At 54.6% G+C, this 14,824-nt stretch overlaps 1 protein-coding gene and 1 long non-coding RNA gene across 2 annotated transcripts; one reads left to right on the forward strand and one right to left on the reverse strand.

Annotated features, from left to right (window-relative positions):
• Positions 1-654: 654 nt before the first annotated feature.
• Positions 655-5,218, reverse strand: SIX2 (SIX homeobox 2). Its single transcript, XM_086745648.1, has 2 exons — positions 4,222-5,218; positions 655-1,878 (listed from the first exon to the last, which is right to left on the reverse strand). Exons 1-2 carry the CDS (start codon positions 4,779-4,781, stop codon positions 1,575-1,577), a joined length of 864 nt encoding a protein of 287 aa, XP_086601774.1. The 5' UTR covers positions 4,782-5,218; the 3' UTR covers positions 655-1,574.
• LOC147601331 (uncharacterized) lies at positions 4,645-8,171 on the forward strand. Its single transcript, XR_015258269.1, has 3 exons — positions 4,645-4,782; positions 7,539-7,663; positions 8,077-8,171. It is a non-coding gene; the product is annotated as an uncharacterized LOC147601331 (long non-coding RNA).
• Positions 8,172-14,824: the final 6,653 nt, after the last annotated feature.

The raw sequence follows: 14,824 nt of genomic DNA on the forward strand, positions 1-14,824 counted from the left end.
GCAAGCCTTTCGGAACATTTTAAACAGACGATATATGGTATTTGGCTTCTAGCAAAGAGTTGGTAGCGAGGGTGGAGACGGTAACTAACTCACCCTGAGCTCTTATCTTTTAATGAAGCGAACTTGCAGCAAGCAAGCAGCTTCCCCGTCTCTTTTGCCACCCTGTGCTTACAGAAAAGGGAAAAAAAAAAATAAAAGGAAAGGAATAGAGAAATCCCATTCCCGGGCGCTGCAAAGGCTTTCGCAGCCCAGCCGTGCCGGACTCTGCGGCCACGCTGGGTTTGCGCACCCGGCCCTGGGCGAGGGGGCGGCAGGGGCCACTTTCTGCCGCAGCCAGCGGACACTGGGACACTGGGTGGGAAAAGCCCGCAGCCTGCCCGGGCGTGTCCTCGGGGGAGCCGGTGAACCACCTCCCCGGTCCCTTTCGGGTCAGCATTCCCTGTCCTTCTCCGTTTCCCCTCCCCGAGCCGGGCCGGAGTGGCCCCCGACGTGCCCGGGCCGTTGCTCGGCAGGGCACCCCGAGCCGGGCACGGGTGCGGGTGTGCCGTCTGAAGGCCCAGGGGGCGGGAGGGGGGTGCGGCGAGGCCCGCTCTGCTCCATTCGGAGCTGAGCCGGAGAACAACCCGCAGGCGAGTGAAGCAACCGCACGCCGAGTTAGATTTCTAAATTTTATTATAAAATAAAAGCAGAAATATTTTCCAAAGAACGTATTCACATAATATAAACAATAAACAAAACTAAGGTGAGTGACTTGCGGTTGATACTGTCGTTTAGGTCTAAACTTGAGCAGCAATTTCTTTTTTTTTCTTTCTTTCTTTTTTTTTTTTTTTTAATGCCCACTCCTGACCTCGTCGCACACCGAAGGCAGAATCTGCCCCTGCCTTCCTCCGGGGCCGGAGCCGGGCCATCACTTCCTTTCCCACCCAGCAAATGGCAAAAGCACCGCACGGACAAGGCCGGAGAAACCGTGTCTGTGCACAGCATCAGCTACGAGAAGGTTACAGGATCTGCCTAGAGCGCGTGCTGCTGCTATAACTTGACTACAACTTTTGTATTCTTAGTTGAAATTGTACATCGTACACCTGCCGCGGATACATAACTACAATAGAGTAATGGGAGCGATGTGTAACTTCCAAACAGGCATGGGAACAGCGGCATGGCGCTCCCCTTTTCCTTCCCACCCCCCGAAAAGAAAAGATTACAGTGTGCCTCTTCCCACACAGACCGGCCCGACCGAGTGACACCACCGAGAGATTCGTGAAGTCGAGGCTGGAAAGAGCTGCTACACTCAACCGCCTTACAGCAGCCCACCGTGACAATCACAGCTCCTGTCCCACAGCCCTTACGCACCTGAGACCACCCTTATGGCTTTTCCACCGCATCTCTGCTCATGGCCGAGTCCGCTACCTTTCCAACCTGCAGCCAGCCTGCTGCCAAAGGGCACAACGCATCCTCTAAGGAGTTTGTCATCGCTTTCAAAGTCTCTGGTAAGATTAAAGAAAGAAAAAAAAAAAAAAAAGGAAAAAAATAGAGTAAAGGAGGGTTGATGCGAAGGAGGGAGCGTGTGCATGGTTTTACGAGCCCAGATCAACCAGGTTGGATGACATGGGGTTGAGGATGGAGTCCTGCAAGCTGTGGTGGTGCATGGGGTCGGTGCTGGGCACAGGGATGGCACTGGGGCCCTGGGGGTGGCCCAGGCTGTGCAGGGGCTGCAGCCCCGGGTTGGAGCTGAGCAGCAGCGCGGGGCTGGAGGAGGTGTGATCCGGGGTCCCCGACGGCGTCTTCTCGTCCTCCGAGCTCCCCAAAACTGTCTTACTCCCGTTCATCGACGCCGAGAGCGGGTTGTGGCTGTTGGAATTGGAATTCTCGCTGTTTTCCCTACAGGAAACACAAGAGAAGGGAGGGAAATCACCGTGTGGCCGCCGCTCTGGGGGCGGGGGCGGCAGGCGGCGGGGAGCTGGCTCCCGGGGGTGGCGAGGGAGGCCGAAACGGGAGGTTTGACAAACTCCGCAAACCTCCAAGGCCTCCGCATCTGGCACAAAGGTCTAAGGTCCGCCGAGCTTGTAAACAGAGTCTCCCATTCGCCCAGCGGAAAGTGTCACTTTGCCAAAACGTCATTTTTCTGCCTCCAAAAGCGTTTGCACGGCGTGGGGAGGAAGTGGGGCAGGAGGGGGAGGGGGGGGAAGACTTTAAAAAAAATTTTTTTTTTTTTAAACTTTCAAGTTGTTCCCGGAGCTGAAAAGATGTTCGGGCGCGATTTCTCCTGGAAAGGCCAAAGCATGGAGAGCTGCGCGATTGCTCTGCGCAGCAGCGCAGCCCCGTAGGCTCGCATCAGGCGGGAAAGACTTTCGCTTAAGTAACGCTTAAGATGCTTTCTCCCCCCCGGCCCCCTCGCCCGTAGCTTAAAGCTCAAAACATAGCCCAATATGGAAGATAAGGCAAGCAAACAGAGTCAAACCGGCTCATTTCCCCGGCCCTCTGGGGAAACGCTACGCACGCCCGCTGCCGTTCTCCCCGTCCCTCCCGGGGCGGTGGAGGGGGCAGCCCGGGTGGCCCCGATCCCAGCCCCCGCGGCGGGGGGAGCCGGCACCAGCTCGGAAAGGCAGGGCACCACTTCAAAATTCACCACCGGGTAAATACCGAGAAATCGCTGGAGTTCGGCCAAGGCCTTGCAGAGATACAGACATATATATATATATTTTTTTTTTTTTTTTTTCAAAATGAGAGGGGCAAGATGGGGTGGGGGCGGCCGTCCCGTCATGGCTAAACGTGGCTTTTAGACGTAGCCCTCGTAGAAATGCTTTAGACACAGCCCTGCCCGAAATACTGAGGGGACTGCAAGTCTACGCGAAGGCTTCTGCGGAAGCCTTGAAACGCGCTGTCTGGCGGAGGGGCCCTGTCCTGCAGGGTCTGGTCGAGAGAAGCTAAGCCACTGCGCTGACGGTTTTTCCTCAATAAGGGCTGGAGGATGTGGCTGGAGACACTTTGTGCCAAAAAAATAAAAATAGACAAGAAAGCTCTGTTCGAACAAGTTTGCTTGAGTGAATGGCAATCCCATGAACGGTTTGTTTTCCAACGCCTGGGGTGTAATATTAGGTTGAGTGTATTTTTCAATGTCAAAAATCTTATTTGTCTCTGGAGACCCTTAAAATTTGATTCCTCGGGAAAAAAAAAAAAGAATGGAATAAGTGTAACCTTCATTTCCTTTGGATATTTGAAGGTGAGTTCCCGCTATCAGCAATAAAAATGATCTCTAACATCTCGTAAAAACAACACTTGCGGGGATTTGAAGGAAAATTAAAGCGCTAGCACCGTTTCGGGTAATGTGTGGAGCAAATCCGCACGGAGCCCAAACCTGCCGGGCACACAGCTCGCCCTTTTCCAAACATATGAGGCAGAAACAATAAAAATTTAAAAAAAAAAAGGGAAAAATAAAAAGAAAAAGGAGTCTCCTCGGAGGCACGAGTCTAGGGGAGATTTCCAACCCGTTAGTGAACGGCGCAGGCCCTTCGATCAGATCCGTCCGGACCGGGCAATTCGGCGAGCTAGCGAGGAGCCGCTGAGGACGCTTTTTGCTTCCTCACCCCGTCTTTAGGAAGGGACCTGAAGGGACCCCTGATAGAGGAGTTATCCCGAATACCCGTGGGTGTAGGCATCAACCTCTGCCCGGCAATTAACTGTTCCTTCACTCCATTTAACGAGAAAAACAGTTTCGGGATTAGGCTCGGTCTAAGAACGTACATCTACTATCACGCACCCGCGAGCGCCTTGCTGGGTAGCGCGTATGAGCCCAATTTAGGGAGCGAGGTTGCTGCAGTCGGTCCCTGTCCAGACACTCCCAGGACCCGACCTTAGAGGCGATTTTGCCGGCAGCGTTCGGACACACTCGCTCCCGAAGGACGCGCTCCGATCTATGAGGGGCGCGGAGCCCTCGCCCTCGGCCCCGCCGCCCCCGGCCACTCCCGCTGGGCCGCGGACCCCGCACTGGGCACCTTGAGCTCCGCGCCGGGCTGCGGCAGGGCGGAGGCGGCCGCGCTGCTGGAACCGCGGGGCCGCTGCGCGGGGAGCGGGGTCTCGGCGTGGAAGGGGTCCCAGCCGACTCTCCCGGGGCTAATTTTGGCGCCGTCAGGCTGAGGTAGGGGGAGAGTCGTGGGGCCGGGGGGAGCCGGAAGGAACTGGGGGGAGCCAGGAGGAACTCAGGGGAGCCGGGGGGAGCCGTACCTTTCCTTAGCCTCGGCCGCGCGGTCCCGCTGCCGGCGGTTCTTGAACCAGTTGCTGACCTGGGTGGTGGTGAGGCCGGTGGCCTCGGCCAGCTCCCGCTTCTCGCGCGGGGACGGGTAGGGGTTGTGGGCGTACCACTCGCGGAGGACGCTGCGGCTCTTCTCCTTGAAGCAGTAGCTGGTCTCCTCGCCGTCCCAGATGGAGCGGGGCAGGGGGAACTTGCGGCGCACCCGGTACTTGCCCACCGCCCCTAGGGGTCGCCCCCGCAGCTTCTCCGCCTCGATGTAGTGCGCCTTCAGCCAGAGCTGCTGCAGCTTGGGGTGGTTGTGGGCCGAGAACTGGTGGCTCTCCAGGATCTTGTAGAGCTCGCGGAAGTTGCCTCGGTGGAAGGCCACCACCGCCTTGGCCTTCAAGACGCTCTCGTTCTTGTGGAGGTGCTCGCAGGCAGGGAGGGACCAGAGGAACCGCCCCAGCCGCTCGATGTTGCCGCCTTGCTGGAGCACCTCGCAGACGCAGGCCACTTGCTCTTGGGTGAAGCCAAAAGTCGGGAGCATCGACATGGTGAGCCTTGCCCCGCCGCGCACCCTACGCCTGCATAGAGGGGAGCGGCGCGGGCCGGCGGGCAGACCCCCGCATGCGGGGACGGCCCCGGGGCGGCGGCGCCCGGCGGGGCCCGGTCAGGCGTCACGGCCGGGCGCGGGGGGCCGCGGCCATCGGCAGCGGACGGGCCCCGGAGCGGCGGTGGGAGCCGGGGGAAGGAAAAAAAAAAATTAAAAAAAAAAAAGAAATAAAGGCGAAGAGCGAAGGAAGGGGAAATAAAAAGTCTCGGGAGCCCGAGCGCTTTTCGCCCCCGGCCGCCTCCTTTTTGTAAGTCCGAGTTGCGAGAGAAACTTTGTGGCTCTTTTGTCTCCTATCTGCAGCGCTCGCAGCGGCCGCGGCTCTCCCACCCCCACCCGCCTCGGCCGCCGGTTTGGGATCTCCCTACTTCCCCCCCACCCCCCGCCGCCGCCGCCAGATCCCACATAATATAGTGGTAAAGCCCTGCTCTCTCGCTCCTCTCCCTCTCGGAGTTTTTTCCCCCTTTCTTTCTCTCTCTCTCCCCCTCTCTCTCCCCCTCTTTTTTTTTTTTTTTTTTTTAAATAATATTATTCTAAGCTGGCATGAAAAGTGATTATCCGCGCTGTGATTGGTCCGGTTATCTGACCCGGGGACTGCCAGGAGAAGACAATAGTTTTAGTCAAATTATTTGCCATGGTGACGCTGTCAATCAGGGGTAACCCGATCTGTTTTGAGGTGGCTCCCCGGCTGGGTTGACAGATTGCTCAGATCCACTCAGAGGCGGCCCTGCGAGCTGAGATATTAGCTAGCGAGGGAGAAATTTCCGCCGTGATTGACGCTGCAGGCGCCCGTCGGGGGAAAAGGGGAGCGGGGGAGAGCCGGAGCCCGGGCCCCTGCCTCTCCCCGCAGGGCGCAGCGGAGCGGCGGGACGGAGCCCCCCCGCCCCGTCCGGGCCCCACTGCTCGCGGCTGGATCCCGCGGCCCCATCCCGGTCCCGCAGCCCTATCCCAGCCCCGCCGCTCCAGACCGCGGGTTCTGCCGTTCCCGGCCCCTGCGGCTGCGGTGGGGAGGAAATCCTCTCGCAGAAAATTTTCTTCTAAACGCGTTAGCTTAACCCCCCTCCCCAGCGCCCAGTAACAACTGTGTCGGAGAGTTTTATAGGGAAGGGGCCTCTCACGTACAATAGAGACCCTGTTCGTGACCTGGGATCCCGTTACAGGCCCGGCCGTACCTGCCCGGGAGCCAGGAGGAGGCAGGGCCAGGAAAGGGCTCAGCCTCGCCCCGCAGCCGTCGGCCGGGCCCCGCCGCCCTCCGTTGCGCAGGACGCGGGCGTTTGCGATCTTATTCGCCGGGCATTTATTTCTACTCGATTTCCAGGAGCGTCCCGGGGTGTTTCATCCAGGAGGGGACACGGATAAAAGTCAGAGACACTTCGCGCGATTAAGCGGACCTTGTCACCCACGCGTGCTCGTTACACACCGCGTTTTTAGTTTACTGACTGTGTGGGGCAGCGACCCGTATCCTTCCCCGTCCCTTTCGGTCGACACAAAGTGCAAGGCGAGGGAGAGAGGCTGTGCAAAGTCGGGGGAGGACGAAGGAGGTGCCGGTGGCTCGGCGGGACTGTCTGCGGGAGCGGGCAGGAGGAACGGAGCGGCGGCGGGGGCCGGGGGTCGCCCTGGGGAAGGCTCTCGGGAGGAGCCCCCTGGCCCCAAACTCAGGGCATTTTCCAGGGCCTTTAGGGCAGAAATAATAATTCGTCCCACAAGCTCTTCCTAAGCCGTTTGTAGCCCGGAGAGGAGAGGTCTCCGCAATCAGGGGTTCCCGCCGCGATACCTTTTCAGCCGCCTCGGCGTGTCAGGGATTTAGGGAAAAACGCAGGAGACCGGGATGCAGCTCCCCGCCTCGCAGCCCGACTGGACCTTCCCGGGCGGCCCGGTGGGTCCCGGCGAGGAGCCACGCCGGGGGCGGGAGGGAGGGGGGCAGGAGGAGGAGGAGGAGGATGGGGGCAGCGGATCAGCCCTTGTCCGGCTCCCAGCGTGTCCGGATCTCTGTGTCGATCAGCCGGGTAGGTCTGTGTTTTTTTCCAGTGCACCCCGTTTTGGAAGCTGCGCGTCCTTCTGCCAGCCCAGGGCTTCTCCCGAGCGCCGCCGGGGAGAGGACCAGCGGCAAACGGGCGGCTCCCGCCCGGCGTCCCCCGGGGACGCAAACCGGAGGCTTCCTTTGCAGAGCAAGAGAGAGGCAGCTAAAATTCGTTTAAACCAAATTCAGGGATGGTGGAGACGGGTCCGTGAAGCCCCCTCGCACAGTTCTCCCTCGCTCTCTTTACAAAATGAGCCCTCGGCCGCTTAGTGCCTTGATGCCGGCCGACTTCTGCAGGATTCAAGCTGTGCTCGTTTGTAAACGAAAGCACCCCGATATCGGCGCTTCCCAGCCAACCTGAGTGGCGGAAGAGTTCGCAGCCGCGGGCATAGCGGAGGGGAGGGGAAGACCCATCAACTGCAAACGTTACTCTGAGCAGAAACGGCGAGAGAATCCCAAATCTCCTCTCCCACCCCCGACCCCTGCGCACACACCGTGTGCCTTTCGCCAAGGGGAATGTAGAGCCGTTCCCCTCCCTCCTGCGATGCGGACCGTGGCAAAAGAGAAAAGCGGTTGTGAGGACTGAGCTGCTCCCCCTCCACCCCCCGCCTCCCTGCGACGGCGCTCGGTCGCCCCACGTTTATTAGGGATCTACCTGACTCCGCTTCCTCTCCTTCCAGCTCCTAACCACAGCGGTTGAACCTGGACGGGGAGCAGCTGTTCGCCCCAGCCGGAAAGGAGATGTCAAAACCTGTTGCATGGACTTTAGATCTGAGAAAAGTCTCTTCTTTAGCGCCCTAAAAATGTGAGTACGGAAATCTACACGCCAGCCCCTCCGTGGGCGCTTTCACTTTAGGCTGCCTGAAGCCGGGCTGCAGCTCGCATGTCGCGCTGGTTCGCTTCCCAGGGCGCCGGGCAGAGGCAGGGCTGGCCCCTTCCCCAGCACCCTGTATCAGCTTGCGTCCCAGGGCGATTGCAAATTAGTGACATCTGCATCCAAATTCTGTAGAACTGCTTTTAACTTTCGGGAAAGGGAAAAAAAGAATCTTCCTATACACGCTAGAAGAGAGAGCAGATACTGGCTGCAAAGTCAAGTTGCGGGGCAAACCGACTTGCAGGGACTGGCGAGGGAATCAGACGATCGGGCAAGGAGCTTTTTTTTTTTTTTTTTTTTTTTGGCATTTGCGAAAGAGCTCCTTCACGGCTATTACATTTCAGAGCGGGGGTCGCGTATCGCCTGCTAACTTTTGCCCCCGATCCGACGGGAACGTTTTGCCCGGCCGCTGCCGCCTTTCCCCGGCTCAGCCGCCGTGAGAGGCTTTGATCCGGCCTGACCCAAAATTGTGCCCAGTCCCGCTGCCTCCCGGGCGAAAAGCCCGGGGCTTCATCCCGGCCCCGGGGGTGGCTCTGCCGAGGGCCCACTCTGGACGCGCCGCACCCTCGGCGCACGAAGCAGCGTGCGAGACCGTCGTGAAAGATGAGTGAAATAAAAAGTCGTTTTTGTGCAATGCTCCTGTTATTAACTGGTGCGCAAACTATGGGGGGGGGGGGGGGTGGGGGGAAGGCAGCCGTATCTCTTCCTCGGAGCCTTTAACTGCACGTAACGGATTCGTGTCCACGAGTGGGTGCCAATATCACGCTGCTGTTCTCTGCAAACCTCCTTCTCGGGCATGCCTCGACCGTCGCCTTGCAGAGAGCAGCCTGTGCGGGAGGCTCTAGGCCCCCACCGCTCCCATTCAAGACAGGAACGGATTCACCCAACCCCCTGCCCCGCATCTTTCCGCAAGCCCCTGCGACCACCGCCTCCGCGGACCCGCGGGGCTCGGGACAAACCCTCCGGCGGGAGGCAGACAGATGGTGGAGGGGTGGCTGCCCATGTCCCCTCACCCCACTGGCACAGGGCTGAGGACACGCGCGCTCCTGGAGCCGGCACCGGTTCCGCGCGTGGGAAGGGCAGGTAGGCGGCGGGTCTCCGAGAGGCCCTTTTATCGGCAGGACTAGCAACAAGAGATAACACCCGCAACCTTCACGTGCCAGAAGGAAACGCATCTTCCCCGCAGATGTCCACTACCATGGCAAGGACTGTAGGCAGAGCAAGCAAATGGCAAACAACTCCAAGTTTTCGTTTCTTTATTTAATTTTAATTTTTTTTTCCTTTCCTTTTGGCGAGAGGGCAATATGCATTCTCCTTAACACCAGTGGGCTTTAAAGTGGGTGGAAGCCTGCGGCAATTAACCTGCTATTCCTGCCAGTTTTTTTTTTTTTAAATGAATCATACCGACCTTTGCCAGGATCCTGGGCCTGCCCCCCACCCTCCAACCCGGGGTGGAGGGGGGACTCAGCGGGTTTGCCGGGGCACCCCCGACATTTCTCCCTGGTGGGACCCGGCCCCTTCAGGCAGTCAAAGCTCCCCAGGGACTCACGGAGGTGGTTTGCAACCCAGAACCGCGGGTTGTCGTCCGTCCCCTCTCCCCGTTATTTATTCACGCACTTTTTTTTTTTTTTTTTTTGCGTTTCGTTTAAAACCCGGGTCTATCCCATGGCAGACGGCACAAAGATCCTGCCCTGGATGAAAATGAAAACAGGACGGAGGATCACTGCGTGTAACTAAGTTAAGGCAAACAACAATAGCTTGTTGTTCCGTGATTTGAGGCGAAAGGAACCGTTCAAAGCTTTCGCTGCCGCGCAGCGCGCTGCTCCTCAAGGGGACCGGCCAAGGATTTCAGATATGTAGCGGGTAACTTGATTATGCTAACAAACTTCGCTTAAAAAGAAAACGTGCTTGGGCTGGGGGGCGGGGGAGTGGGGGGCTGTGGGCCGGGGTGGGGGGAGCCGAGCCGGGGCCCCTGCGGGAGCGGAGTCACTGCCCCGAGGGGCGGCCCCACTCCCCGCGCCCGCGGCTCCACCCGTCCCCTCCGACCCGCGGCGCTTTCCCGGCCGGCTGGATCCGAGGTGCTCGAATGGCATTTTCGAAGGAGATGTATTAATTAGGAGATTGGGGCCTGATGCGACGTGGCTGCCTGAGCTGGCCTCGGTGAACCTCCCCCCCTCCCCACACTCGGTGAAACGGGACTCCTGGGCCGGCGCCATGTCCCTGCTCAAGGAACCACGACCTCCCGCGCTCCCCACGAAACCCGATAGCCCCCCGAACCGGCTAATGCGGTCCGTCCTGACTACCCCTATATCGTCCCTTCTCAATCTCGGGCTGGGCTGAGAGTTTTCCACTCACCTCTCCCACCAGCACCCTCCCGGCCGTTACCCCCGACATCAATGTTTTTTTGGGGTGTTCCCCACTCCGTGGCCCGCAGTCCGGCTCAAATCTCGCGGAGGGGACAGGACCAGCTGGGGGGCTTCCCGAGTGGGGGGCGAGGGGGGCCCGGGGGCCGTGGACCGGTTCAGATGCTTGGCGGCGCAAGGGGACCCTCAGCAGACGGCGTACAGCTTACAGACAAGACAACAACAATGACAAAAGGCACATATGGTTAAAATAAGGAGAGCGAGAGAGCTTTCTGCCTTAGGGGATTGGCAACAGCCCGGCAGAAACGCAGGGCAATCCAAACTTCTGGTGGGCTTCTGAGGGATTGACAACTTAAATCACGCTACAAGCATCAGTTTGACAATATTTGTAGACTTCTTGTTTCCCAGGAATCTTCTTGATCAGTTATAGACCAGGTTGGTCTGAGCTCGAGCCACGAAGGTTGGTGTTTTTTTTTTCTTTTCCCCTCTCCTCCTTTCCCCTCTTCCGTGTTGATGAATAGCGATCAGGTTTCTTTTAATGGCTGCCCCCTATTCTCACAGCCTCCCACAACTAACCCAAGAGCCTGTTTCCTCGACCTCAGTTAATTCCGCTGATTATTCCAAGATGATGAGGAAAGCACGAAGATTGTTCGCTCTTCCTACCGACTCAAGGCAGTTTTGTTACCGTCTCCACCCCCGGCTCAGACGGGTTTTGACCGGGCCATATTTTTAGGAATGGACTGCCCCGCCCTCCCCTCCCTCCCCAGGCAGCTGACAGCTTCGGGGGCTCGGCCGTGGCCTTGTCGCTCTGTGGGTGCGCGACCCCCGCCTCGGGAGTGAGAGAACCAAGCACAGGCACCCCTCGACCGGCGTGTCCCGGGGGTTGGGGACACACACACACCGCCGGCATTTCGGCGGTCACTCAGGTGAGGTGAGACCCCACGCTCCCGTGTGGGCCTTGGGGCGTAAAGGGGGTAAGGTAAACCTCCGGCCGGCTCCTGCAGCGCCAGTGGGAATTTGGGCTTCACCCCTGGGAACCACAGCAGCTCCCCCGGCCGCGGGGCCAGAGAGATAGATCCGCTCCCAGAAATCTCACTAGAGGGCTCTAACACTCAGCTCCGGGCGCAGCTGGGGAAAAACGAGGCTTCGTCCTTGAAATCCTTTGGTTTTCCCGACAGATTCAGCCTGGTAAAAAGTAATCTTTCCCCCACCTCTGCCCCGCCTCCGCCGGTACTGCCAATGGTGGTTCGCGTAGGTCGTCACCATGACAAGAAATCCTTCGTCTTCGTCATAACAGCAACCTCCCGTCCTGCCTCACCTGCGAGCGAGCGGACCTGTTGTCCCCTGCCTGGACCGTAACAGTGCCGGAGGGTTTTGAGGGGTCCCACTCCCTTCTGTACCCATCCCACGGCTGCAGAAGGGAGTGCAGCCCCTCAAACAACCAAAGTTCCCACTTTGCTGTTGCCCCCAGACACAGGTGTCCTTGTCAAGAACTAGGGAGCAAGCATTATTTAGGGATACTTAGAATTTTTTTTTCTTTTTTTTTTTTTCTTTTTTTTCTTTTTAATCCTTCAGTATAGAAAGAGCTTGCGTAAGTTCTTCCATGGTCTGCGGAGCATACTGTGCCCATAAACACATCCATCATTTAAATCCTGCAAGACTGAGGCAAGCTGAAATGTAATGTACTGTTACCAAATAATAGACGCAGAGATACTGCTGTCAAACAGCGCTGATTGACTGAACTGGAATCTGTTCTGGTTTGGGTTTTTTTTCCTCTTGAACAATTTCTGTAATTTGCTGCAGGGGATAAATAAAAACCAAACAAGACGGTATCAATTAAAACCAAAACAATTACTAGTTGTAAGGGAAAATTAATAAAATTTCAGAATGCATTCAGTTTGTTTTAACTCCCAATAAATTTCGTAATAAATAAGTAAATTGCCTTATTTGCAGAAATTAGGAGGTGCAATTTGGTTTGCTTGTCATGTCTTGCAATGCTCTCAGAAGCTTTGCTTACAGATCAAAACTACAGGAAAAGCTTTGTGGAAAGCTAGGTAATTTAGACAATTTAACATCAGTTTAAAGCTGATCATCTTTCCAGTGGAAAATTTGCTACTTCTGAACTTGTGACAATGCTCCATATTTTCCTCTGGGGATTGTTTTAACCTCCTTTTTTCCTGGATTAATTCTGTCTCTGTCCTTTGATGTATTCTCCTCTTTATTTCACAGGTTCCTGAATCAGCTCAAATGCACCAGGGAACTTTTACTTCCCAGAAAAAAAACTGTGTAATTTAAACAGACCTGGTGTCCCATTTCTTTCTTTCTTTCTTTTTTCTTTCTTTCTTTCTTTCTTCTTTCTTTCTTTCTTTTTCTTTCTTTCTTTCTTTTCTTTCTTTCTTTTTTCTTTCTTTTCTTTCTTTCTTTTTTCTTTCTTTCTTTCTTTTTTTTCTTTCTTTCTTTCTTTCTTTCTTTCTTTTTAAATTTTTGTCATCAGTTTTGTCCTCTTTATAAACAAGGACTTTATGACTAAACTAAGATTGACTTCGTTGCTTATTTATGATGCAGAAAAGGCCAGTCTAGTGAACACTGAACTGATTTCAGTCAGCTAAACCACTTCAGCAAGCGAGATTAAAGGTCTATACTTTACTGGTTAAGAAATAATCTGCTACTGGGGTACATTCTATTTCCTCCAACAGCCCAGTCGTGTGTGCATGGCAGGGTGTGTTAAGGCATGTGGTCTCCACTGGAAGGAGATGCCAGTGGCAGCAAAAGCTACCACTGCATAGTGCAAAGGAGGGGCATGACATCAAGCACCCCGTTTAGCTGCAAGCATGCTCCCAGGCCCAGCTTTAGAAATAATTATTTTTTGAACCACCGAGGCATCACTTGGGACTCAAAGACCTAGTGACAAATGCCATTTAGCATCAGGGCCCAATAATTGTTCCCAGTACTGTTTTACTTAGCAATAGGGACATAGTTCAATCATCGTTGCAAGAAGGGACTTAATTTCTTATCTTCTTGAGACTGACTACTTCTTCCTTTTTAATCACTCTTTAAATAATTTTTAGTTGTTTCATTCTCCCCAAAAGTTTCAGAGGAAGCCCAGATACTAGACATAAGGATTTCACTGAGTGACAGTGAGTTGAAAACATGGGATTATTGTGTAATTACTTCTTCATTATTTTCTATCTGCTACCTGCTACAACCAGAAAAAGATCTGGAAGTAGCTTGCTAAAGTGTGTCTGTGTGTGCATGTGTGGAGAGAGAGAGAGAGAGAGAGAGAGAGGCATATGTGCGTGCACGCACACACACGCACACACATTCTCTGTATTTATATATGTCTAGGTGCTGTAATTAAAATAAATTTAATTTTACTCCAGCGAAAAACAGATAATAATTTCTTTAAATTCTTTCTTTAATTGAAACCCTTTCTTAAACAGTAGGAGAACCACATCAGAGTAATATAACCTGATAAACATTTCCTTAATTATGAAGTCTTCTTCACTTCAGTCACACAAGAGAGGTGGTGGAAGCAAGGAACAGAGCATGAGATAAACTGGGACGAAGCCCAGGAAGCATTTTACAGGACAAAAGGATTTTTTTTTTTTTTTTTTTCTGATCAACATTCTGAAACAAATACAGTTATGGGTGAGGGTGATATATTCATGTTTATTTTCAAGTGGAATAAGGTTGGCAGCAGCATTTGGCATGCACTGAAGAAATCTGGGAACTGGGCCTTACAGTCATCATGAAGAAGTGAGTTTCAGCTTCCAAGAAGAGAAGAAAGTAAAGAGGTATAATTGGGTGAGTTACATGAGTTATGATGTGGAGGCTGTAGTGTAATGAGCATGTTTAATGCACATAAGGGAAGGAAAAGTACTCAGTGCCAAACTGGATGCCAGACTTGTGGCTGGCAGAGGTGAGCAAGTGGTACGAATTCAGCAAGGAGAGGGCCGTGCCTGAAGACGGTTCTCTTAATCTGTCAAATTGTTCTTTAGAATAGAATAGAATAGAATAATTAAGGTTGGAAAAGACCTGTAAGATCATCAAGTCCAACTGTCAGCCCAACACCATCACGCCTACCAAACCATGTCCTGAAGTGCCACATCTACACATTCTTTGAACACTTCCAGGGATGGTGACTCCACCCCCTCCCTGGGCAACGTGTTCCAGTGTCTGACCACTCTTGCAGTAAATACATTTTCCATCTAAACTTCCCCTGATGCAACATGAAGCCATTTCCTCTCGTCCTATTGCTAATTACTTGTTTGAAGAGACCAACATCCAACTCACTACAACCTCCTGTCAGGTAGTTGTAGAGAGCGATAAGGTCTCCCCTCAGCCTCCTCTTCTTCAGACTAAACAATCCCAGTTCCCTCAGCTACTCCTTATAAGTCTTGTTCTCCAGACCCTTCACCAGCTTTGTTGCCCTTCTCTGGACACACTCCGACAACTTAATGTCCTCCTTTCCGCAACATACTAAGGGGCCCAAAACTGTACACAGTATTCAAGGTGTGGCCTCACCAGTGGAGGATCAATAAGTTGTAGCCATTGGAGCACCTCTCCTATGAAGAAAGGCTGAGAGAGTTGGGATTGTTAAGCCTGGAGAAGAGAACTCTCTGGAGAGACCTATGGAAGCCTTCCAGTACCTAAAGGGGACCTACAAGAAAGCTGGAGAGGGACTTTTGACAAGTGCATGTAGTGATAGGACAAGGTGGTAATGGCTTTA

The sequence above is a fragment of the Chlamydotis macqueenii genome, chromosome 3 (assembly GCF_036417535.1).
Source record: "Chlamydotis macqueenii isolate bChlMac1 chromosome 3, bChlMac1.mat, whole genome shotgun sequence".
Lineage (NCBI taxonomy): Eukaryota > Metazoa > Chordata > Aves > Otidiformes > Otididae > Chlamydotis > Chlamydotis macqueenii.